Genomic DNA, 24,908 nt, shown 5'->3' with positions numbered 1-24,908 from the left:
ATCCTGCACGTTCCTGCCATGGAGGCCACTAAGCAGAAAGGAGGCAACAGGGCCACAATTATGGAGTCCTTTGCTGCCCAGGGGAACCACTGTGATCCTGCAGCGGACGAGGATGTGGAGCAGCCGGATGGGTTGAAATCGCAAAATGAGTCTCAGGAAGGTAAAATCCTGGCTGCTATCGTGGCTTTGCGGCCCTCCTTGGAGAGTATAATCGAGGAAGTCAAAGTAGATGGTCACCTCTTGAGGCAAGATGGTACAGTCTTTGGCGGGGAGGGTCACGGCTACAGAGTCACTGCTGCAGGCGACAGCAACGACTACTGCAGATCTGTAGTCGAAAGTGAAAACCCTGGAAGAGAAGAATTCTGCACTAGAATGGTGTGCCGAAGACCCATAAGGAACGTCGCGAAGGAATAACATACGGGTGTTGGGCCTACTTGAGGGAACTGAGGAGATGGATCGTGCATCCTATATTGAGAACCTGATACTGGAAGAAGTTGGCCCAGGGAGATTGTCCCAGGGCTTTGCAATTGAGAGGGTGCATCGCTCACTGCAGAGGAGACTGCTGCCGGATGCCAACCCTCGGCCCATAATTTCCAGGGTCCTCATTCTCAGAGACAGGGACGTGATACTGCAGTATTCCAAAGAGGGTGGCGCTATACAGTGGGGTAACTCCATGATTGCTATATAGCCGGATTATATGCCATCAGTCCAAAAGAAACTAAACATGTTTGTTCCCATGAAGGAGAGGCCCTGTCAGCAGGGAATCAAATAAATGCTTGTTTATCCTGCCAAATTGAAAGTATTATACAAAGGGAAAGCAATCTTCTTCGAGACTGCGAACATGTGGATGGATCATAATGGCATGGCAGATGGAGATATGGATGGTGAAGAAAGGGCTTCTGAACTCCTCAAAGTGAGCCCAGTACAATCATAACCGGAATGTACTCGACACTTGTACTGTCACCGATGTCCGGAGTGACGCTTTGCAGTGGGAGGGGAATGCTGCTGCCCATGGCAGGGATTTTCGGCCTCCCCCGGAACACTTGGCACTACTGGTGCCGGGCTACTGACGGTGCCGCTGACGCGGTACCCTGCTGGCAAGGTTTTGGTTTTGCCAGCAAGAAAGAGATCCTCCTCATCGGCACACCTTCACCATCCTTTCCCCCTCACTCTCTGGCCGGCCTCCCTTGGCCCTCCTCCTACCCCCACCTGCGAGGCTAAGAACCTCGGGGTCATCTTTGACTCCCCCCTTTCCTTCTCTGCCCACATCTCTGAGGTCTCTAAAAAGTCAAATTTCCGACTGTACCTCCTCAGAGGTTCTCTGCCTTTCCTCTCCTTCCCCCAGAAGCTCATGGTATCTCAAGCTCTGGTTCTCTCTAGCTTGGACTATTGTAACAGCCTCTTTCTAAATCTACCTTCCTCTACTCTCCGCCCTCTGCAACTAATCCAGAACAGGACTGCAAGACTTGTCCTTGGCCTCAAGCCCTGGGATCGTATTTCTCCAGCTCTGAAATCTCTCCACTGGCTCCCAGTGGATGTGGATGCAAGGATTAAATTCAAAACCCTCTGTATTGTCCACAAGGCTTTCTGGGGCCTGGGTCCAAAATACCTTCAGCTATCCCTCCGCAAATACCTCCCCTCTCGAGCTCTTCGCGCCTCTACCTCCAACTCACTCAGGGTCACTTGTTTTTCTAAGAAACGAGCTGGCGGTAGATCTCTGTCTTCGGCTGGGGCCTCCCTCTGGAACAGCCTCCCTGCCACTCTAAAACTTGAGGAGAACCATGTACGGTTCCGGAAGCACCTCAAGACCTTCCTCTTTTCTTCTGCCTTCACCCCCCCCCCTCTCCCCTGCTGATCTGTTCTCTCTTGGCACCGTCCACCTGGCCACCCTCTGTCTTTTGGGCCCAGGTACCTGCTCATCCTGCCACCCTCCCACACTGCCTCCTGTATCTGTACCCATACAGCGCCCCCTTTTTCTTCCTGCACTTATCAGACCTACCCTGTCTGCTGCCTTAAACCTAGCACTTGCAAATTGCTGGCTGCATTCCCACTGCCTTTATTATTTATTTGTTATTTATCTGTTTCTCCTCTGCTTCGCACTTTCCACCTCTCCCCCTTCCATGCACTTTTCCCCTCCCCCCTCTCCCATGCACTTGCGCGTTCTCAATGTCACTGGGCCTAGTAAGATCGCTGTTTTGTTCGCCCCTGTTCCCCTCCCTCCCTTGCTTTGTCGCGCTCTGAAACACTTGTGTACGAGTGCGATAGAAATAAAATATCAATCAAAAAAAAAAAAGGGTACGGGTGCACCTGAACGGCTTGATGCCGTTGAGCACTGTTTTTTGCCCCACTGTTGGGGGCCCACTGTTCTTGTTACAGCATGTTTAGTTGTGGTGGTTTTTTGCGACTGTTACATCTGGGACATTGAGAGCTGGCTGGAAGTATGCTTGGGTAATGCCAAGCTCACCCTAGGTTGGTGAGTCTACTAACATGGGAACGATTGCTGGGGAGGGGGATGTGGCAGAGATTTTGGCTAGGGATCCTGGAGATATTATTGGGTGGTGGGGGTTCATGTGTTCTTCAGATGGCGTTGATTCGAATAATGACCTGGAATGTCAGAGAACTGGGCTCCTGTTTGCGCAGGAATCAAGTGCGATCCTATCTAAACAAGAAGAAGATAGCAATTGCCCTACTTCAGGAAACACAGCTGCTACTGAAGAGCAGGAACGGGTTCTTGCTAGGTTGGGGGTGCGGCCTGCGCATGGATCCACATACTCGAAGTTCGCTAGATGTGTGTTGGTGTGGATTGTGTTGGAGACACAGAGCTGTCCCTTGCCAGCATCTGTGACTTTTAACACAATACTAACAGAACTATCGCTGGCGAATATTTGGAGGGGGTTGAATGTGGACAGAAGGGGATATTCATATTATTCAGCATCTCACAAACTGTATACTAGGATTGACTACTTGTTTGTGGGAGGTGAGCATTTGGATGAATTCTCAAGTGCGGAATATATCGGATCACTCGCCGCTGATGGTGTGTTGTGACGATAGGGGGCCCAGGCCTCCGGTCTCGATGTGGCGCTTTTCGGCTGAACTATTGCAGGACAATGCATTTAGAGGACGCTTAGAGGACTTTCTCGTGGCTTTTTTTCTAAGACTAATGTGGGCAGAGTTGACTGTTGGGGTACTGTGTGGGAGACCCTGAAAGTGGTAACTAGAGGCGAAGTGATCGCTGGAGTAAGGGGGGCATTAGATGATCACTGCGTGAAGACTTGGAGGTCCTGGAAGACCGAATCCGCATTATGGAACCGGATAAGCTTCCGGACCCTTCGACAAAGTCTGAACTGTGAACCCAGTGCACGTGGACATGGGAGAGACTCTCCAAATTTGACCACTCAGTGCATGTAGCGTAAGCGCATGGCGCAGGAGACAAGTCTGGAATGTTATTAGCATGGTTGTGTAGCACTGAACAACCTTGGTGCGCACTCACATTGCTACAGGATGAGTGCTGTGCCCCCTGGCGATCTCAGGCGGTAATAAATAATATTTTTAGTACCATAGCAGTCTGTATAAGCATGAAACACCAGTCGATCCAGACCATCTGCACTCCCCGATCAGATTACCATGACTCACTGCTGAGCAAGCTGCCGCTGTCGAGCTGCCCCGATTGGAAGACGAGTTGAGTGGGGTCATAGTGTCCTTGGCAATCGGAAGACGTCTGGCAGCGATGGACTCCCCACAGAATTTTATCAAGTGTTTGGCTGCACTCCTACTCCTGTTGTGCTGAAGGTATATGAAGAAGCCTACGAAAAGGGTCTGCTTCCACCCAGTATGCGAGAAAGATTGGTGGTCCCCATTCAGAAGCCCAGGAAGCCGGCGGATCGTTGCGAGTCATACCGACCCCTTACAGTGCTAAATTAAGATATTAAAATACTAGCTGCGCTGCTGGCAGGCGGCTTCAAAAAGGTTATTATCACCTTTAATACATGAGGACCAAACAGGATTTGTGATTTGTACCTGGACGAAGCACTGCCTTGAATCTTTGCTGCTTGCATCATATAATCGATCGGACTAATCCCCAAGACGCTATTAATGCGTTCTGTTTGGACTATTGTTAATGGCTGTTTGCTGCGCTACGGAGCTTTGGAATTGGAGAGGGCTTCATTCGCTGGGTTATGCTGCTGTACACACAGCCGAAACCCCTGGCAATGTTTTTGAGACAGGAATTCTTAGAAGCTGGTGTTGCAGAGTTTAGACATCTCGTTTCTCTATACAGAGATGTCATGGCCATTGGGCAATGGCCCAGGCCTTCATCACCCCCAGGGTCTGCGGAAGATACTGAAGAAGTCATGAAAGGAAATAAATGATAAAGGAACGATTGGAACTGCACAGGAAGATGATCACTGTACTATGCAAACACGGCATTGTCTATAAAACCCTACTTAACGCTGCAACGAGCAGATGTCTCAATTGGGCAGGGGCACGAAGGCCCAAACACAAGATCGTCGTCGACGACCCACCCCACCTGGTACAGTGCAGGCAGAATGCCTACACACCACCCGTACCGAAAGGCCTGGAGAGGCCCAAAAGGCTCAGGAGCCCCCAAGCGTTGTGAGTTTGAAACAACTGCTGGGGCAGTTATTTGTTGTTTTCTTTGGTTAATTCATCCATCGAGATGGAAGTTGAGAAAGTTGGTAAGTCTCCGAATGGTAAAATGAGGACAAGGGGTGGGTGGGCGGAAACAGTGAACTTGAGGGGTTTGAACTTACAACTAGGGGGAGTTTGTGAGGACTTAACCATGATCGCAGATGACCCTTATGAGAGGCGGATGGACCTTAAATTCCCTGTGAAACCACCATGGCTATGCAAATGAGGATAATGACATGGAATGTGCGGGGTCTGGGCACCTATCTCCGCAGAAATAGAATTAAATCCTACCTACATAGGAAGAGAGTAGATATAGCCCTGCTACAGGAGACACACTGCACTGCCGAATCAGAGGCAAAACTTAGGGCGCTTTGGGTGGGACAGAGATTTGGAGCCTCCTATTCCAGATTTGCAAGAGGGGTTTACACCTGGATCAACCCTCAAATACCGTTCCACCTAACTAAGATGGAAAAAGACCCAGAGGGCGATATCTGGTAATATGGGGGACCTTTGAACAAATGGAAATGTGCATTGTGAACTCATACATCCCCAATAATAACATCCCAGCGCACTTGAAAGTGCTGGGCACCAAAATGCTACAATACAGGAATGGCTTCTTTATATGGGGAGGTGATTTCAATTGTGTCCACAACCCAGAACTAGATGAGTCCTGGCCTCCAACAAAAGGCCCTTCAGCGACCACCACGTCCCTAAACGCCATGACTGATGGACTGGATCTGGCAGATGCATGGCGGGAACTACACCCTGAGGAAAGAGGTTATTCATACTTCTCGTCCCCACATGACCTCTACACAAGACTAGATTATTTCTTCTTAAGTAGGGAGCACTTACCTCAGATAGAGGGTGTGCAATACCTGGGAAGAACTATTTTGGACCATTCTCCACTCCTAATAGAATGGAACCATATCGGCCCTAAACCTACCATCCCCATGTGGAGAATGCCTGTAGAGTCCCTAAAAGATCCGGCATTCAAAGAAGAGTTGCACGATTCCATTGATAATTTTATAACAGAAAACACTGGAAGCGTAGAACACGTAACTACACTATGGGACGCCCTTAAGGTAGCAACACGGGGAGAAGTCATAGCAAAAGCTGGTGGCATCAGGAGACTACTACACAGTGAATTAGACAAGAAGGAACAGGAAATTGTGAGACTAGAAACCGCCCCTATAGACACCCCAAAGAGGGAGGAAGAACTTAGAACTCTTAGAGAGAATTGCACTGAGGCGTGGAGCAGATTAGCTAAATTCGACATTGTCACCAGAACGAACAGAACACACACAGAAGCAGACAAACCTGGCCGGTTACTAGCCTGGCTCTGCAAAAAAGAACACCCCAGGCACATAACCACTACATTGCAGGATGAGTTTGGCGAGATACACAACTCAACAGGGTGTTAATGATACTTTTAAGTGCTTCTACACGCAATTATACTCCCATGCAGACTGAGTCCCCCAAGAACAAATCGTAGATACGCTCAATGAGATTGGTCTGCCCAAATTAACTCCTGCACAGTCCGAAGCCTTAGAGATGGATATCACACCTGAGGACATAACAGAAGCAATTAGATCCCTGGCTACATGTAAGGCTCCGGGCAGCGACGGGCTGCCTCCAGAGTTTTACAAGGCATATGAACCCTCCCTGACACCGCTATTACACAAAGTCTTCTCGGAGACTTATGAAAGAGGGACCCTACCTGATAGCATGAGAGAGACTCTAGTGGTTCCAATGCTCAAGCCTAATAAACCTGTAGATGGGTGCGACTTTTACCACCTGCTTGCCATGCTTAATTATGACGTGAAAATACTAACAATCCTAGCAAAGAGGCTGTCCAGAGTAATAGGAGACATAGTGCATACGGACCAAAATGGTTTTGTGCCTGGTCGTAACAGGACCATGAACTTGTGCAGGCTTCAGCAAATAGCCCAAACTGACACAAGTGAGGAATGCTATGCACTATTATCCTTAGACGCCATCAAGGCATTTGATTCTATATATTGGGAGTGGCTAGTGGCAGTTTTAGAGGGATTTGGCTTTGGCCAGGGGTTCATTAGATGGGTTAAAATCCTCTACAATAAGCCGAGAGCACGGCTGAAATCCGGGAAATATGTGTCAGAGTCATGGGACATTTGCAGGGGAACCAGGCAGGGCTGCCCACTCTCACCCATGCTTTTATATATTAGGTCTGGAGCCCATTGCTATTTACTTTAGGCAGCAATTTTTTGACACGGGCATACGGCTAGGTGGAGTGGATCACATCATCTCACTATATGCCGACGACATACTAATATATATCAGCAACCCTCATCTTAATGTGCCAACAATGCTGGAAGTCCTTGACAATTATGCTAAGGTTTCAGGCATACAATTCAGCAAACCCAAATCCTGCTTGTTCCCCCTGCAAGCCTGAAAGGTAAGAATGCTGAGGAACTCCCTTCGGTGGGCGTGAAATGGCAGACCACTTCATTCCGATACCTCAGGATTCAGATAATGCATACCCCGGAACTAATGCATGAACATAACACGAAGGCGGCATTACCTGCACTGCGTAAATCTATGCGATTCTGGGCAAAGCTACCCCTATCTATGATGGGCAGGGCCTCAATCGTTAAAATTATTGTTCTCGCTAGATTCCTATATGGGTTCCAAAATGTGCACTTCTATATTACTAAGCCCTCCTTCCAACTACTCGATACAATAATCCAGGATTTCTTATGAGGAAGTGGCAGACACTGGGTGGCTCTATCCACATTAGTCTTACAATACAAACTAGGTGGTATCCAACTACCGAACTTAGAGAAATATTACCTTGATGCTCAGCTGCCTTTGTAACCAAGTGGTTAGCAGACGAGACCTCTGCTACAGACCATGATCTCTCCGATACCACTGAAAGAACTAATTTGGGTCCCCCAAAACCTGCTAAGCAACGCACCCTTTCTGGTGACCCTGGGTAGGAGAATATGGCACAGGACCAACACGGTCATGCAATTAAAGCAACCATACTCCCCAGAAATGCCAATAATCTCGAAGCTGAGTAAAACTGATGCTGATCTGAATAATGTCAGATTCTGGGAAAGGAAAGGGGTGTATACTTGGGGTGACCTATATGCCGAAGGAACCTTCTGGGAGTTCTCTATGTTACAGGCGGAAGACGACATTCATTCTGGCCAGTACCTCTGGTACCAGAAGTTTCGCAAAATAGCACGAACAAAATGGGACACCTGGCCAGAGGAGCCGGACACAGACCCCTTCATAACACTGCTATATAATCTGGGAGAAGGTGGGAAGGCAGTGTCCCAAATATATAGCCATCTAATTGACATGCCCAACCCTCGAAGTGCTGAGATATGGGACGGGAGGTGACAGATAAGGAATGGGATAGAGCACTATCATTCCCCAGAGAAGTTTCTAGAAACCACAGATTCCGATTGATACAGATAAATGTACCATACTGCACTTACCTAACCCCGAGCAAACTGGCTACATTCAACAAATCTATGCAACCGAACTGCACGTGGTGCAGGGCAGATGACGCCAACTTGATCCACATACTATGGAACTGCGACAAGACCCAGACCCTCTGGTCAAAAATGAAACAAACGTGTGAGGAAGAGGGCTTGACCAGGTATGAGTGGACCCCAACTGAATGCCTTTTAGGAACCTATCCCACACTAGCTAAACTCAAGCACTCAGTTAAACTGATGGACTTAATGTGCATAATGGCTAAAAGAACTATGGCTATGTCATGGAAAAAGCCCACAGGTCCGATCTACGCAGTGTGGCGCAAAGAGCTTGAAATGTGGGCGAACGCTGAAACGAGAGCCTGAGAGGATAGTGTAGCCAGATCCACTGAAGACTCGAGCATGGCACTAGCATCATGGAAAGACACCATGAAAAAATGGTTCCACTCTTCAGATGATAAACCCCCTTGAACAATTCACTTGGACGATCTTCTGATCCACAAAGCCAACTAAGTCACTTGAAGCGGGACCACCACAGGTCCAGATGACTCCTGAACCGCCTCTCCCCCCACTATCCAGATACCCACCTTGCTGGTAGCCTGTAGACCATTATTTATGACAATCAAGGAGAAAGTTAATGTTAATTTGTTGTTTGAATGTTACTGTTTAATGTGTTGCAGCATAATTTTGAAAAAAAAACGGTTATTTTGGCAATTGTAGAAGCACCCGCCAATAAACAAATTTTAAAATAAAATCACCACCAGGGTCCACATGGCGCCAGGCTCATGGAAATATGTGCTTTGCACACTCTGTGCCTAGGGCACGTGCATAAGGGCCGGACGTGGCCATAGAACAGCATTGGGAGGCACGTGCTGGAGTCCTTGGGCGGGGCAAGGTGGAACCGCAAGGCGTGGATAAAGGGAGGGGTCGGAGCCAGCCTACATAAGGCCAGCCCAACCGCATGCCCTCGATTCGCGTTACTCTGCTTTGCAGCGTGACGCTTACCACTGTTCTTCACCTTGATACCGGTTACTCCATCCTCTGAAGATCATCTTTTACCTCATCCCATCCGCTCCATCGCTGAGGCGCACCTACCTGATCCCAGCCGCTCCATTGCTGAAGGTGTGCTTACCTGATTCCAGCCAATCCATCTCTGTGTGCGCACCCTTCCTGCATTCCATCGAAGTCGGGGCCTTTTCTCACCCAATTCGGACTTCCAGCGACACAGGACCCTTCGCTTCTTTTCCGCTTCAACACGGTATCTTCCTCTGGAGCCGCTGAACTGTCTTCAAGCATCCGGACTCTGCTCGACGCCGTCAGACCGCTCCTACAAGGGGAAAAGAACACAACAGGTTAGAAACCTCATAATAACGAACTCTTGGCCGCATCATACCTGAGTCTTGACTTCCATTCATGTTGTCCTTAAAAGTCCATCATCCATAGGGGAATCCCAGGTTCTGCTCCACGCTTCCGATCCATCATCTTCAAACCTAATGAGAAGAGCAGAGACATTGCAAGACATCATTATTACCTACCATCAAGTCAAGACTCATTGTTAAAGACATTATTGAAAAACGAACAATAACCATAATCAAAGATTGGTCACAGCCGGTCTGGATCACTACTTCGCGGGCCAGTGAAGCAACTAGGCCCATTCTACGCACCCCTGCTGCAGGAAGCAGGACGGAGAGCCCAGCATTACAAATAACAGATGAGCTTGCATGGGAATGCTCTTGCGCACTCCGTTTTGGCACGAAAGGGGCGTGGGAATTCGTAACACCTCTGCACCATCCTCATTGCCTCTCCTCTTCTCCCAGGGGCAATACCAGCATCCAGAACAACATACTCCACAGCAGCTGGGGAAGACAGCCGATACAGGGGAGCCAAGTCGAGGGAGGGTTCCAACCGTGCTCCAACCGTGCCCCAACGCCCCCGCAGAGACCAGGTGAGCGTAACAGCAGATGATGATCTGTTGTATCTGTGTGAACCGGAAAATAATCTACCCATCATCCTAGAGATTAAAGACGCTTTCGCCAGTCTGTCCGGAATCTCCTTCAGCAGACAGAAGTCATGTCTTTTTCCCCTAGCCGGGCTACGAAGATATGATGTTAGAGACCTGCTGGAATTGGGATTGCAGTGGGAGGTACACACTTTCAGGTATTTGGGTATACATGTGGCGCATACACAGGAGGACATGCACACCAGAAATACGGTTAGGGTGGTAGAGCTGTGAGATGGTCCATGGTGTTTTGGGGCAAGCTTCTGCTGTATTATAGGGTGGATATCGCTAGTGAAAATGTTAATACTACCACATCTATTATATGTCTTTGCAAACTTACATTATTACATTACAGCTGGTTTCTTCCGCAGTTTGGACACTATGCTCAGGGTATTTCTCTGGGGGTATGGGTGGCAGAAGATTGCGTTGTATGCCTTGTGCATGGCATATAAGGATGGGGCTCTGCAGCTCTGCACAACTCCAATATGTGGCCAGCTGATTATTAGATGAACCTACTATGGAGCCCAGGCTGCTGTAAGTGGAGCTTCCCCCCCGGCAGTGATTAGATTCCTTGTGGGTCACTGATTGCTGCATAGGTCAACTGACACTATTGATCAGGCTAGGGCGACAGGTGTGGAACAGTGTGTTGAAGATTTTGAAGATATGTAACCCCTATTCACTGCACGTTTCCATAACAGCTGATGCATGCTCTGAGGTGGGCGAGTTGGTGGTTGCTAGGTGATGGGATGAGATGGGGGTCACCACTTGGGGACATATGTACAAAGACGGGATGTTCTGAACACTGGGGGATTTGGCGCAGATGGAGGGCCTGCCTGAAGGCCAGTTTTTACAGTGTTTCAAGCACATGCGGGTGGCAAAAAGTAAATGGGCAAATTGGCTGCAAGAGCAGGAGTTTACTGCGCTGATAACGTTGATGTATGAGCTGGAAGATGGCTGGCGCACAGTGTCTCGACTATATGGGTACTTACTGAATGCGGTCAGTGTGCCGAATGTGCAATGGGTGGCGGACCTGGGTCGGGCGCTCACTAATGTTCAATGGGGCAATGCATTGACTTTTGTCAAAAGGGTTTCATCTAATGCTAGGATTCACCGCCTGCAATTTAATGTGCTCCACCAAACGTACATGACACCCAGTCGAGTGGCCAGGTTTGATTCTAAGGTGACACCTGTATGTCCATGGTGTGGCGCTGATGAAGCAGATTTCATGCATATACTCTGGCAGTGCATGCAGGTAATTGCTTTTTGGTGCCAGTCACGCGATATCAGTGGGATATCAGTGGGATTTGGCTGAATGTTTGCTGGGCGTATACCCCAGACCAGATATATTTAAGCATGTGATCAAATTCATGGACCTAGCATGTGTGTTGGAAAAAGACGAATAGCAGTGCCTTGGAGACTAAAGAATGTGACACAATATTGTATGATACAAAGACTTTGAGGTGTAGAGTGCTGCAGAGACTGCTTCTTGGTACAGGACCCTGATTGATGGCGCTCACGAGCCTTCAGAGAAGGTTGCAGCATGTAACGCACTTCTTCTTGCATTGTTCCATCCATTCGATGATAAACCCCTGTGAACGCTTGACTATGGCTTTCCTCGAGTGTAAAAGTCAATACGTTTTCTGATGCTGAGTGACATTTGATTGAGGTTGTGGGCCCCATTTGCTCTGATTTGATTTGCTTGAGCTGTACTTAACCTTTCGGGGACCACCTGGGAAGGGTGCACTTGTAGGTGCGGACTGAAGCCTGCTGACTCATTGGACAATGTTCATCCTAGATGCCTTATTTCCTTTGTTTGCTTTCTTTTCTTTATTTACGGTTGCATGTTTGTTTGTTGTTTTGTATATCACTTGGATTGTATTGGCTTTTCTGTGATGGACTTTAATCAGTGAATCTGTACCAATAATATTGCACAATGCATTTTGGCAGCCATTTTGAGGTCAGGCAGCTACAGGCAGGCTTCAGAACAGGGGCGGGCGGGCAAGAATAAGTTATTGATTGATTGATGTTGATTGATCTTTTATTTCTATCGCGCTCGTACACAAGTGTTTCAGAGCGCGACAAGGCAAGGTAGGGGAACAGGGGAGAACAAAACAGCGATCTTACTAGGCCCAGTGACATTGAGAACGCGCAAGTGCATGGGAGAGGGGGGAGGGGAAAAGTGCATGGAAAGGGGGAGAGGTGGAAAGTGCGAAGCAGAGGAGAAACAGATAAATAACAATAAATAAATAATAAAGGCAACAAACGGTGGTAATGCAGCCAGCAACTTGCAAGTTCAAGGTTTAAGGCAGCAGACAGGGTATGTCCGATAAGTGCAGGAAGAAAAAGGGGGGGCTGTATGGGTACAGATATAGACCCCAGTGCAAGGGGTGGCCCGGAGGCAGTGCCGGAAGGTGACAGGATGAGCAGGTACCTGGGCCCAAAAGACAGAGGGTGGCCAGGTGCATGGTTCCAAGAGAGAACAGATCAGCAGGGGATAGGGGGAGCGAAGGCAGAAGAAAAGAGGAAGGTCTTGAGGTGCTTCCGGAACCGGAGATAGTTCTCCTCAAGTTTTAGAGTGGCAGGGAGGCTGTTCCAGAGGGAGGCCCCAGCCGAAGACAGAGATCTACCCCTGCTCGTTTCTTAGAAAAACGACTGACCCTGAGTGAGTTGGAGGTAGAGGAGCGAAGAGCTCGAGAGGGGAGGTATTTGCGGAGGGATAGCTCAAGGTATTTTGGACCCAGGCCCCAGAAATCCTTGTGGACAATGCAGAGGGTTTTGAATTTAATCCTTGCATCCACTGGGAGCCAGTGAAGAGATTTCAGAGCTGGAGAGATACGATCCCAGGGCTTGAGGCCAAGGACAAGTCTCGCAGTCCTGTTCTGGATTAGTTGCAGAGGGCGGAGAGTAGAGGCAGGTAGATTTAGAAAGAGGCTGTTACAATAGTCCAAGCTAGAGAGAACCAGAGCTTGAGATACCATGAGCTTCTGGGGGTAGGAGAGTAAAGGCAGAGTACCTCTGAGGAGGTGCAGTCGGAAATTTGACTTTTTAGAGACCCCAGAGATGTGGGCGGAGAAGGAAAGGGTGGAGTCAAAGATGACCCCGAGGTTCTTAGCCTCGCAGGTGGGGGTAGGAGGAGGGCCAAGGCAGGCCGGCCAGAGAGTGAGGGGAAAGGATGGTGAAGGTGTGCCGATGAGGAGGATCTCCGTCTTGCTGGCATTCAGACAAATATCATTGGCGGCACACCAATCTTGAATGGCAGTTAGGCAATCAGAGATGAGAGAGGGAGAGGAGGTGGCAGAGGGCAGCCTGAAAATGAGTTGAGTGTCGTCAGCGTAGCACTGGAAATTTGAGCAGAAAATGGCAATGCAGTGGGCGAGAGTTGCCAGGTATTGGTTGAAAAACCAGGGTGAGAGGTTAGACCCCTGGGGAACACCACAGGTAGAGAGGAAGATAGATGAAAGGAAGGACCCAAGTTGGACCTGGGAGGGTCGAGCTGAGAGGAAAGAGGTCAGCCAGGCCAGAGCCTGGTCAGTGATACCCAGGTTTTCACGGAGGCGGTTCAGCGGGATGGTATGGTTGACTGTGTCGAAAAGGCAGAAGAGAGATCGAGGAGGATGAGGACAGAGGGAATGTTAGAGTCAAGGTTGGTGAGCAGATCTTCACGGATGTTTAGGAGAGCAGTTTCCGTGCTTCTGGCAGCTCTGAAGCCAGACTGGTGGTCATGGAGACAGCCAACAGAATTGGAATGAAGGTTAAATTGAGAGATGGCCAACTTTTCCAGGAGTTTGCCAAGAAAGGGAGTAATGGAAATTGGGCGATAGTTAGCTGGACAAGAAGGATCAGCTGTGGGTTTCTTGAGAAGAGGATGCACAAAGGAGTGCTTCAGAGGGGAGGGGGAGGATCCAGAGACACAGGAGTGGTTGCAGAAATCAGCAAGGGCCGGAGCGAGGGTGTCGATTTGGTCCTTGATGGTTTCAGAGGAACAGGGATGAACCTGTTTTGAAGAGGCTTTCATAGATCGGACTTGTCTAGCAACCTCGTCAGGGGTGAAAAGAGGAAAGGACGAGAAGGATGGTGGGAGGGTTGCTAAAGGAGGGTCAGCAAGCACAGATGGAGAGGGAAGAGGAGGAGTGTGGGTGGAGAGGGAGGACAGGATGTCCTGGGTTTTTTAAATGAAGTGAGAGGCAAGGGCATTGCAAAGAGCCTGGGCGGCAACAGTAGGGGTAGAGCCTGCAGCAGGGTTGGCCAGCTCCTTGCAGATTTTAAAGAGTTCGGCCGAGTTGTTAGATGCCGCAGAGACACGAGCTTGAATGTGGACTCTCTTCTTGGTGAGGACAGAGAGTTGGTATTGCCTTTGTAGCAGGCAACAGGCCAGTTTGTCAGAGGATGAACAGGAAGTCCTCCATTTCCTCTCAGCTGCCCTACACTTACGTTTAAGTGTAGCTAGGTCAGAGTCATACCAGGAATTGCACTTGGCTTTGGACTTCAAACGGATCCTCATGACAGGGGCAAGAACATCAAGCGTATCAGAAATTGAAGAGTAGAGCAGAGACAGGGCTGTATCATGATGAGAGACAGCCAAAGGTGGAGGGGGGGGAGAGAAAGTGGCGGCAAAAGCCTCAACTGACACACGCTTCATGGGCTGGATGTCCGAGAAGGTAGGTGGCAGTGTTGGGGTAGGCTTGGGGGGAAGAGAGGGAGAGATGAGATGAGAGGAGGGAGTGATCGCTCCAGGAGAGAGGAGTGGTCAGAGGGATGGAGAGGGGGAGGTCAGAGGAGATCAAAACCTAGTTTGTGCCCTGCAGAGTGAGTCGGGCCAGAGGGGAGGATGGACAGGGAGAGGGAGTCGCAGAGGTCACGGAAGAGTACAGAGGAGGAGCCAGGAGAGTCTAAATGTATATTTAGGTCAGCGAGGAGGAGGAGTTGAGTGGTAGAGGCCAGGAAGGAGGAGGAGAGGTCTGCCCACTCAGAGAGAAATGAGGTGATTTGACCAGGAGGCCGGTAGATAGTAACCACAGTAAGAGAATGGGTAGGCAAGAGAGAAAGCCTACAGACAAGGCATTCAAAAGAGAAGTATTTTGTTTCACCTTTTAGCTTCAGCGCATCAGGTACAACCCAGTTATTCCATGAGAAGCCACCCCTTCTCCCAGTAGTGTCATCTGGCAGGGTCGCCTGTTTTTACACCACTATGTTAGGAGTTTTATAAGTACAGGGACTAGCACGCATCCCTATCCGCTGCCACCATGCCATGCCTTACCACTGTTCTCTTTAAAGAACCATTGAGTAGCCCTATTTCAATCTGTTCAATAGCGACTTATGTATAAATCCTATACTAGACTTTCGATTGTAAAACATGATGAGATAAAAATGGAGGTCCATCCAATTGTACTATTCCAGTCGTCATGGTACAGAATTGGCTTGTCACGCTTGCTGGACTCTAGCCATTGGTAAGAACCTTGGGCTAGTGACCAGTCGGCCCAGTTAAAGGAACTGCTTTGCCCCATTTGCATCCGGTTTAAAGCAGAGTTGACTTGAGGATCATTTTTTATATTTATTTATTTATTGGTCACTTGTTAGGCGCTTATACAATTAGTAAAACTGTTTCAAAGCGCCCACAGGGTGACAGGATGGGGACAGAGGAAGGTAGACAGTGAATTACAACAAAGATAAATAATTGAGTTAAAAGTACAAATAAATAATGAGAATAAAAGGGAGGGGAGACAAACCTACCATGCCTTGTGAGTGTTCAGAACGTGCAAGTGGCGATGGGAGGAGGGGCTGAGGGATAGGTGCTGTGCTACTCATGGCAAAGTGCTCAGGGTAAGTGCTAAGGGGAGAGTAAGTGCAACAACCTGTGGGTAGGGTGAGCCTGAGTAAGTGCAGTACAAAAGACAGTGGCTGGGATGAGAGATGTGGGCGGGGGTCAGGGCCCAAGGACACATAAGGGCCCTGCACATCAGTCGCGCTACTGTATGATTAGCGTGGAAGAGAGGAGGAGAAGGAAGAGGTAAAGAGAAAGGTTTTGATGCTTTTTCGGAATTTGAGTTCCTGCTCAATACACACAGGTAGAGGTGAGGCTGTTCCACAAGAGGGAGCCAGCCGAGGAATGTGATCGACCACCAGCTCTCTGTTTAGCAAACCACGTAACACGGAGGAAGTTTGTGCCACAGGAACAGAGGAGTCTAGAAGGGGCGTATTTAGTCAGGAAGCATTGAAGATAGTGGTCCACGGCCCCAGATAGCCTTGTTTATGATACAGAGGGTCACAGGGTGGACAAAGGAAGGTTAAGGAGGAGGCTATTGCAGTAGTCTAGCATGGAGAGAACCAGAGCACGGGTAACATTGAGTCTCTGGGGAAAGGGTATAGTTCCTTTGAGAAGGAAGTGCTGAAAGTGTGACTTCTTTACAATGTCCTGAATATGAGGGATGAAGGAAAGGGAAGATTCGAAGATGACTCTGAGGTTCCTGGCTTCAGAGAAGGGGGTGGGGCCCATGGAGGAAGGCCATAGTGCAGGGAAGACGGGTGCAGGGGACCCAGTAGGGAGAATCTCAGTTTTGCTGACATTGAGGCAGAGGTCATTAGCAGTGCACCAGGCCTGGATGGCAGAGAGGCCGTCAGGGATGAAGGAGGGTGCAAGGGCCTTAGTCGGAGGTTTGAAGAAAAGTTGTGTATCATTAGCGTAGCATTGGAAGTTGGGGGAGAAGAGCAAATGAGTTGTGTCAGCAGAGAAAATGTTAGAGCCAGGGCGAAAGAATGGAGCCCTGGGGGACGCTACAGGCGGGGGAGGAAGTGGGGGAGGAGAAAGGGCCCAGAATGGTTTTGGAGGAACAGTCAGTTAGGAAGGAAGGAAACCAGTCCAGTGCTCGCTCTGAGATGCTAAGGGTGTCCTGGAGCCCTTTTATGAGGATGGAATGGTTCACTGTGTCAAATACAGAAGAGAGATCAAGAAGGATGAGGACAGCAGGGGAGTTGGAGTCAATAGATGCGAGCAGTTGTTGCAAGCAGTGATGTGGAAGTACTCTGGGAGCCACACAATATCCGCATTCTAAAGAGATGTTAGGTCATATGGTACTCACACATTGCCTTTAAACTCCATGGAGAGGATTGTTAAGGCAAAGTTGAAACAGCAGACTTCCCATAGGAAAGTATAATGTGTGTAATCTACACTCCAGGCAAAAATATTGTGTGCACTAGCCGCCTCAAAATAACAAAATCTGGGTAGCAAGTGTGACCAGCACCTTTTAAAATGATAGTTATGGCCTTTTGCCTGGCGTGGTGGCCATCCACCTTAATGAAAATAGCAGGTTAACCCTACTAAATAATGATTGTTCAACCATGTTAATATCCTCATTGAGATATTAGTGTGGCGCCACACAAACGTCTGACATGTAGCTGGTTATCTAGTTTGAGTATGCTGATGGATTGATAAGGCAAAAACATGTTTTAAACAAGTGCATTGCGAAGACACTCCATCATATTGGCAGTAGTAGCACGCAACCTATCAACAAGATTCTGAATGTCGATGGCAATTTCTGTATACTTAAGAGCATACTTCTCTATGTTAATGAGAAAGATACTCATCCTCGAAAACTATCGTTGGCAGGTCGAATCTACTTACCAAATAAGCATAACATGGTCTATTTTAGCATTGATGGCTAGGGGTCCTATTTGCATCGGCTGCTGCCTCACCCTCTACTCCAGGCCTATTACAGCTGCACTGCTCATAGTCCAGATGAGCTGGAAACATTTCCATCCCTTTTATTGGGGTGGAAATTGTTTAACTTGAACCAGGTGAAATCTGGAGGGCAGTCATTTATGGCATGGCCTCTGTATTTTATTCACACCTTACACGAAATTGATGCATTTTGTCAACAGTAAACCTCTGTCTCCACACCCACTGGAATGGAGTAGCCAATGAATATTAAAGTTACAGGCTTGTACCAGTTATTTACATATTCAAGAATGGCATGTGCTGCCTCACCAAGCAAAAATGTGCAGGTCCGGTAGTTGAATTTGTTACCTTGGTATTGTACGTTTAAGCACAGACCTTTTCTTTGTGAAATGCACAGGATAGACCTACTGGCACAAGAGTGAATATATATGGTGGACTTTCAGGATTAAAGTAAAACTGGAAATGTTCTGTCTATTCCTAATTGACAAAGCCCCTGCTGTCTGTAAGATAGATCCAAAAGGAGATCATTCTCTGCTGGTGCATATGTGTGCAATAATAAAAGTCAAACCTCCCACTGCACCTCCTTACAGTTACTCTGCCTTTCCTCTCCTTCCCCCATAAACTCATGGTCTCCCAAGCTCTGGTTCTCTGTAGGTTGGACTATTGTAACAGCCTTCTTCTAAATCTACCTGCCTCTACTCTCTGCCCTCTGCAACTAATCAATAACAGGATTGCGAGACTTGGCCTTGGCCTCAAGCCCTGGGATCGGATCTCTCCAGCTCTGAAATCTCTCCATTGGCTCCAAGTTGATGCAAGGAGTACATTCAAAACCCTCTGCATTGTCCACAATGCTTTCTGGGGCCTGGTTCCAAAATACCTTCAGCTATCCCTCCGCAAATACATCCCCTTTCAAGCTCTTCGCCCCTCAACCTCTAACTCCCTAAGGGTTAGCCGTTTTTCAAAGAAACAAGCTGGGGGTAGATCTCTGTATTCGTCTGGGACCTCCCTCTGAAACAGCCTCCCTGCCTCTCTAAAACGTGAGGAGAACCATCTCCAGTTCTGGAAGTACCTCAAGACCTTCCTCTTTGCTTCTGCCGTCGCTCCCCCCTCTCACCTGCTGATCTGTTTTTGCTTTTTGAGAGATATTTTATTTCTATTGCGCTCATACACAAGTGCTTGATTCTCTCTTGGCTCTCTGCACCTGGCCACCCTCTGTCCTCTGGGCCCAGGTACCTGCTCAAACAGCCACCCTCTCGCACTGCCTCCAGGCCACCCCTTGCACTGGGGTCTTTATCTGTACCCATACAGTCCCCACCCCCTTTTTCTTCCTGCACTTATCAGACCTACCATGTCTGCTGCACTACCACTGTTTGTTGCCTTTATTTATTATTATTTATCTGTTTCTCCTTTGCTCTGCACTTTAAACTTCTCCCCCCTTCCTGACCTCTCCCATGCACTTGCACGTTCTCAATGTCACTGGGCCTGGTAAGATCGTTGTTTTGTTCTCCCCTGATCCCCTCCCTCGTCTTGTCGCGCTCTGAAACACTTGTGGACGAGCGCAATAGAAATAAAATATCAATATCAATATAAGGCTTGGTAGGCGTGTTCGGATATCATTCTAGAACTGGACCTTCATAAATATATGTATATATATATATATATGTAAATGTCAGCATTGTTTTTATTCTTTCTCCTTACCATTGTATATTTTGCGTAATTAAGTGTGGGGGAAAACAACAGAAATGGTTTATTTTAAAATCTCAATAATTTGATTCTGGCCCTGGAATAGAGATACATGATTTCTCCACCAGATTCATGTAAAACACAGAGCAGCGTTTATTTGAAGATAGCATATTCCATATGCCCCGGTTTCCCCCATTATAAACATGTTGTTGAAATTGGGCAGCAATTTTTGAAATGTTGGTGGTTTACTCGAAATATGACTTGTCATTTAATTGACTATTGTAGCTTATGGAGCGGTCCTCATCGAACACTGCTTGCTGGAGAATGGCCTCCCTGGAAACATCAAGGTGGAGCAGCTATCCGGAGACCAAGGTACATCTCTACAGTATTTCCACTGTCCTTCAATAATACATTCAACATAATTTAGGATAGGGTTAGCAAAAAATAGAAAATACATTATGTTGCTATTCTTGTAGTGAAATCTTCATTTAAGACAAATTGCACATTTAGAACACTTATAGCCCTCACTAGGCTAATTTGCTGCTTTAAAAGTGCAATTTACATAGTATGTATTGCTATATTTTTAAGCCCCAACAGCAAAGCCTTGTTATAATATGCACTTTCTTCATCCTGCAACTGTGGATCACCTTCCAGCCATTAAATCAAATTGTAAAATCACAGCCACAATTGTGTCCTATGGGTAGGGAGATCCCACTTGTGAGAAGGTAATATAACAGTTGAGGAGATGATATAAGAGCTGCTGGGTGCCTTTGATATGCTTTTAGAGGTATGTAAGGGTCATGGATGTGATGGTTGTGTGTAAAACTTAGGGTTTGAAAACGTATTACATTAACCAGGCATAGTAAAACGAATTTTGTATTTTCACAAGTATTTCTTCTTTCTCTGTGCGCAATGTAATACTGTGCAAATTCTTACTTGTACAGATTCTTTAGCATTCAAAGGTATTTACTATTGACTAGGTATATGGGCATTGTTTTATTTATGTTCTCTCTCAAACTACATTGCATTTTTAGATGGTGGCTGTATAATTGTGTGATGCTAGTAGCTAACATGCCCTAACCAGACATGGCTTACATTTAAATATTAATGTTCCACCAGGCTGCTGCACTGAACAGTTACAAGAATTTGAGCCAGAGTGCAGACTATTAAAAAGTCACATATGTCTATTGGAACATTTGTTCCAGCAGCTATTCAGGAATGCTTGTGCCCTTTGAACCTGCTCTCTGAGTCAACAGGACAAGTGCTGGAGTTGTCAGGAGAAGGTTACAGCAGTGGTACATAGGTGCATTATATTTTTGGCTTGCGGCATTATGAAAGGGGGTTCTGATTAGTAGGCCTTAATTTCAGGAAAAACAAATTGCCTGCATCATTTCATTGCTGAAAATCAAGAGAGCAAAGGCTTTTACATTCTCACAGATGGCATTCCATCTCTGTCCTCAGTCAGCGAGGTGTGTAAAAACTAACTATATCAAAGAGAGAAAATTGTGGAACGAAACAGCTTGGCACCTCCGCTTCTGACCAGGGGAAGTGAAACCTGCTGTTGAGACAACCTGCAAGATGGGGGGGGGGTCGTATGGGAATAGTGTTGAGTGGGGTTTGGAGGGATCGGAAGATGCAAGAGAAGGTGAAAGTGTTGAAGGAGCACGAGGAGGTTCAGTAGGTGAAGAAGTTGAAGGGACAGGAGAATGTGTTTGAAAAGGTGAAAGGAGGGAAATAACTTTAGGTGCAAAAGGAGGGGGAAGTTCCTGGGAGTGGGAGATGGAGGTGAAATAAAAGGGCCAGAAGAGGATTGGGGGCAAGGAGAAAAGAGGAAAGCAGGAAAGGTCTCAGAATCTGCAGGTTTATCACTCACACTTTCCTTACCACTAGCCCACTCCTCACCTGATGATTCTGGGTGTGTCTTTACTGATTCGTCGGACGAGCTTTCCAGCTTTTCCCTCCAGGCAGTTGTTGTCTTGGTCTTGATGGCCTTGTTCTTTTGTTTGATGGAATAAGGGCAAGCTCCCCCGGAGGCCACCTTGCCTATAAAGCTATGAGCCCGGCACCGGGGGACTCCGGGAGCCCACCCGAAACCAGGGAAAAGCTTTGCCGAAAAACCCTGGAAGATCTTGTAGCGGAAGTAAGCAGTAGTGGTTGTAGTTATCCAGATAGACAGTTGTAGGTGTGTGCTGGTATCCGGACTCCAATACCCAGCATACACGAGTAGAAATGTATAGTTCCAACTTACTTAGTTTCAGAATGTAAGCCACTTAAAGCATAGCCGCAATGTCCAGCTCCGTCGTGCTAGAGTTCAGAGAGTACGGGACCACAATAACCAGCATGCACTGGTAAGTCTTCGTAATGGATTAATGAATAGAGATCCAGTGTGGAACAGCACAGGCAGTACAGAACTCTGGTGTACTGAAACAAAGTAGCGCTTCCAGCCTAGAGCTTCTGATGGCAGGTGAGACGACGAGGGAGGAACACGTGCAGGAAGGCAGTGCCGGTTGTGGCACAACAGCGAAAGCAGAACACACAGGTATGCCATTAGAATGGGAGGAACACCCCGGAAAGCGATAAAAGGAAGGAAGGCAAGGGATCAAAGAGGAACAACGGGAGGTAGAGCACGAGCGTTGTGAAATTCACATAGGTAGCAAGAAAGTTGCAACGCACAGGTGTTCTCATTTCCCCGGTACTTGTAGGTGTAACAACAAAAAAGACTAGACCGCACCTTGCAGTGACTGTGAGTCTTAGTCCTACTTCCACATCGCCCTTCTGCTCCATACTTTCCATGGCCGATATATGACAGTATGACCCTCTCTCAGCTGTCCTCCTCCCAGTTTACCCGGGTGTAACCGATGAAACCTTCTGATAAGTTGGGCTGCAGATGTATGACTGACCGGTTCCCATGAACTCTCAGACCTTGGGTACCCTTTCCATAGCACCAGATACTGTAAGGTGCCTTTCTTGTTTCTCGAGTCCAGTAGTCTGGATACTTCATACTCCTTCAAGGTTTCAATGTGTAGGTGTCATGATTCCTGCCCCTCATGTCCCCAGCCCTCCAAGATGTCAGGCTGGAGCCAGGCCACAATCACCTACATGGCCCTCAAAGGCCTCTCCATTCCTCCAAAGACCCACTTGGAGTCACACTTGGCGCTTGTGGCACCAGACTCACTCACTCCCATAGGATAACATTGGGGATTGGACTTGTAGTGCATTGATGGGGACAAAATGGATGCCCCCACATATTTCGGTTCCCAGAACTGCATGTGCAGTCTAGTCTTTTCGTTGTGGTTCAGCCCAGAGACACCTGGGATACCCAGAGACTATTTAAGCCACGCCCAGGCTGAGAAACATGCTTTGTGTTTTCTACGTCTGCAGCGTGACACTCGCCTTGTTCGAATCGGTCTCCAGTACGCCTGCATCTTTCTTCTGCGCTCAGCTCCTGCAAGAACAAGAACACTGTTAGGAACAGCCTTACCTTGCGGCGCTTCTGCCCATCATTCATCGCTCCTTCTGTTCTGCTGGCATCTTCGGCGGTGTCATTCCCATCCCGGCACGCTGCGTCCTAAGGAAAAGGAAAAAGAACAGAAAAAAGGCATTAGTAAGCATTCAGCAAATCTTCGCTTATTTTTAAAGACTGTACAAGCTTCAAACGCTTATCTGAATCCCAGCCGCTCTGGGGCAACTGTCTCTCCGGAACTTCTCATCCATCTGCAAGAGGGAAAAGACACTCCAGGTTAGCGTGGAAACATCTAGAGGTGCCGCATACTGCGCTTACTCACTGCATTTCTTCTTCATAACCGGCATCCACGCTGAAAATGTCACGGCACCTAAAAGACACAGAAAAAGAACTCAGTTCAATACAAATACGAAAGGGTTGCATCGCACTCTCACTCACCTTCAGCGCTACTCATCTCAGCAGCACGTTGCCATCCCCGGAAGCCGGCCATCATCCAAGGAAGGAAAGGAACAAAGTTAAAGAACTGTTCAAAAGACTCATTATACTTACCTGTCAGACTTTTGCCAGTGAAGTAATTGGGCAGCAACGAGCCCACATCAATCAACTCGCCCCTGCGCTGAAAGCAGGATGGAGAGCACACTTTCCAAGAAAACAAGGTGAACTGTGGATCAAAGGGAAGGGTTGGACCCCGGGGAAGAAGGGGTTCAAGCACACAGAAACAATAGGGAGGTAAACCCTACCAATTCTGTGTTTCAGGCCCAGTCTACAGTCGAGTAGACTCCAGGGAAGGGTTCGAGGTCGTAAGAGGTTAGAACAGGCTGAGTGACGTCCCCGTGGATACCAGGTGAGCGTTACAGAACACAAAGCCTCACATCAAAATCCACCAGGGCGTCATGGAAACGTCAGAAACCGACCACTTAGTCCACATGTTGGGGCAGCTATGTTCGGAAGTACACGCAGCCAGGCAGGAGACCAACACCCTGGGGAGAGAGCTGATAGTTGCCAAAGAACGCACTGATGATTTAAGCCTGCAACTTCTCCAGTCACAAGCAGGGCATGCACCATTGCCGGGAAGCGTGCCCTCGATGCCAGCACCATCGGACAATCCCGTTCAGATAACCCTTCCTGGGGCAGTTCCCTTGGCCCCGCCCGAACGATTTACGGGGGATCCCAAGAGGTTTGCAACGTTCATGAACCAGTGCCGCCTGCACTTCCTTTGTAGACCAGGGGCCTTTCTGAATGACCAATCACGGGTCGCTTTTGTGCTATCCTACCTGAGTGGTAGCGCCTTGGACTGGTCTGTACCCTTTGTGGCCCAAGACGATTCTTTGCTGCATGACTTCAGGGGCTTTCAGCAGGAGATGGAAAAGCTGTTCGCCTGTCGTACTCATGGGCAGGCATTAGGCAACGAACTTCTGTCCCTACGCCAAGGGAATCAAGACCTATTAACATACATAGCCACGTTCAATAGACTCGTAGTTGAAGCAGAATGGCCAGTGGAGATGAGAACCACGTTATTTCATCAGGGGTTGCGGGGGGAGCTCAAGGATGTTCTTGCACAAGTAGTTAACCCCCCGAAAGACTTCTCCGAATACATTGACCTTGTTGTTCAACTGGATCATAGGTTTCAGGACCGAAGAGCAGATTGAACCAGACCGGACCCTCGCCCTATGTATGTGCGTTCAAAGGACAATATTGCCAGCACAAGGGAAGGTTCAGGAGAACCAATGCAAATCGGGGGTGTCAGATCTCCCTTGACTAAAGCAGAAAGGGATAAAAGGAGACAGCAGCAGTTATGTCTGTACTGTGGAAGATCAGGTCATTTCCTTAAAGAGTGCTCTGCGAAGCCACCGAGGAGGACGGTAGGGGCCACGGACAAGGAAGATACCATCAAGGAATCGGAAAACTCCCCAGCCTGGCAAGTGTAGGGGTCCACTTGTCGAACAAAGAAAGTGAACTACA

At 48.1% G+C, this 24,908-nt stretch overlaps 1 protein-coding gene across 2 annotated transcripts in view; it reads left to right on the top strand.

Moving 5' to 3' along the window:
• The window catches only part of NEMF (nuclear export mediator factor), a 1,733,781-nt gene that overhangs the window by 412,143 nt on the left and 1,296,730 nt on the right, over positions 1-24,908 (top strand). For both annotated transcript variants that reach the window (XM_069637407.1, XM_069637408.1), the window contains one exon: positions 19,769-19,855. In XM_069637407.1, the coding sequence (XP_069493508.1) occupies positions 19,769-19,855 (87 nt within the window). The remainder of the gene's footprint in view (positions 1-19,768; positions 19,856-24,908) is intronic.

This window comes from Ambystoma mexicanum, chromosome 14 (genome assembly GCF_040938575.1).
Source record: "Ambystoma mexicanum isolate Mex_15411 chromosome 14, UKY_AmexF1_1, whole genome shotgun sequence".
Lineage (NCBI taxonomy): Eukaryota > Metazoa > Chordata > Amphibia > Caudata > Ambystomatidae > Ambystoma > Ambystoma mexicanum.
This window is presented reverse-complemented; position numbering and strand designations above follow the sequence as displayed.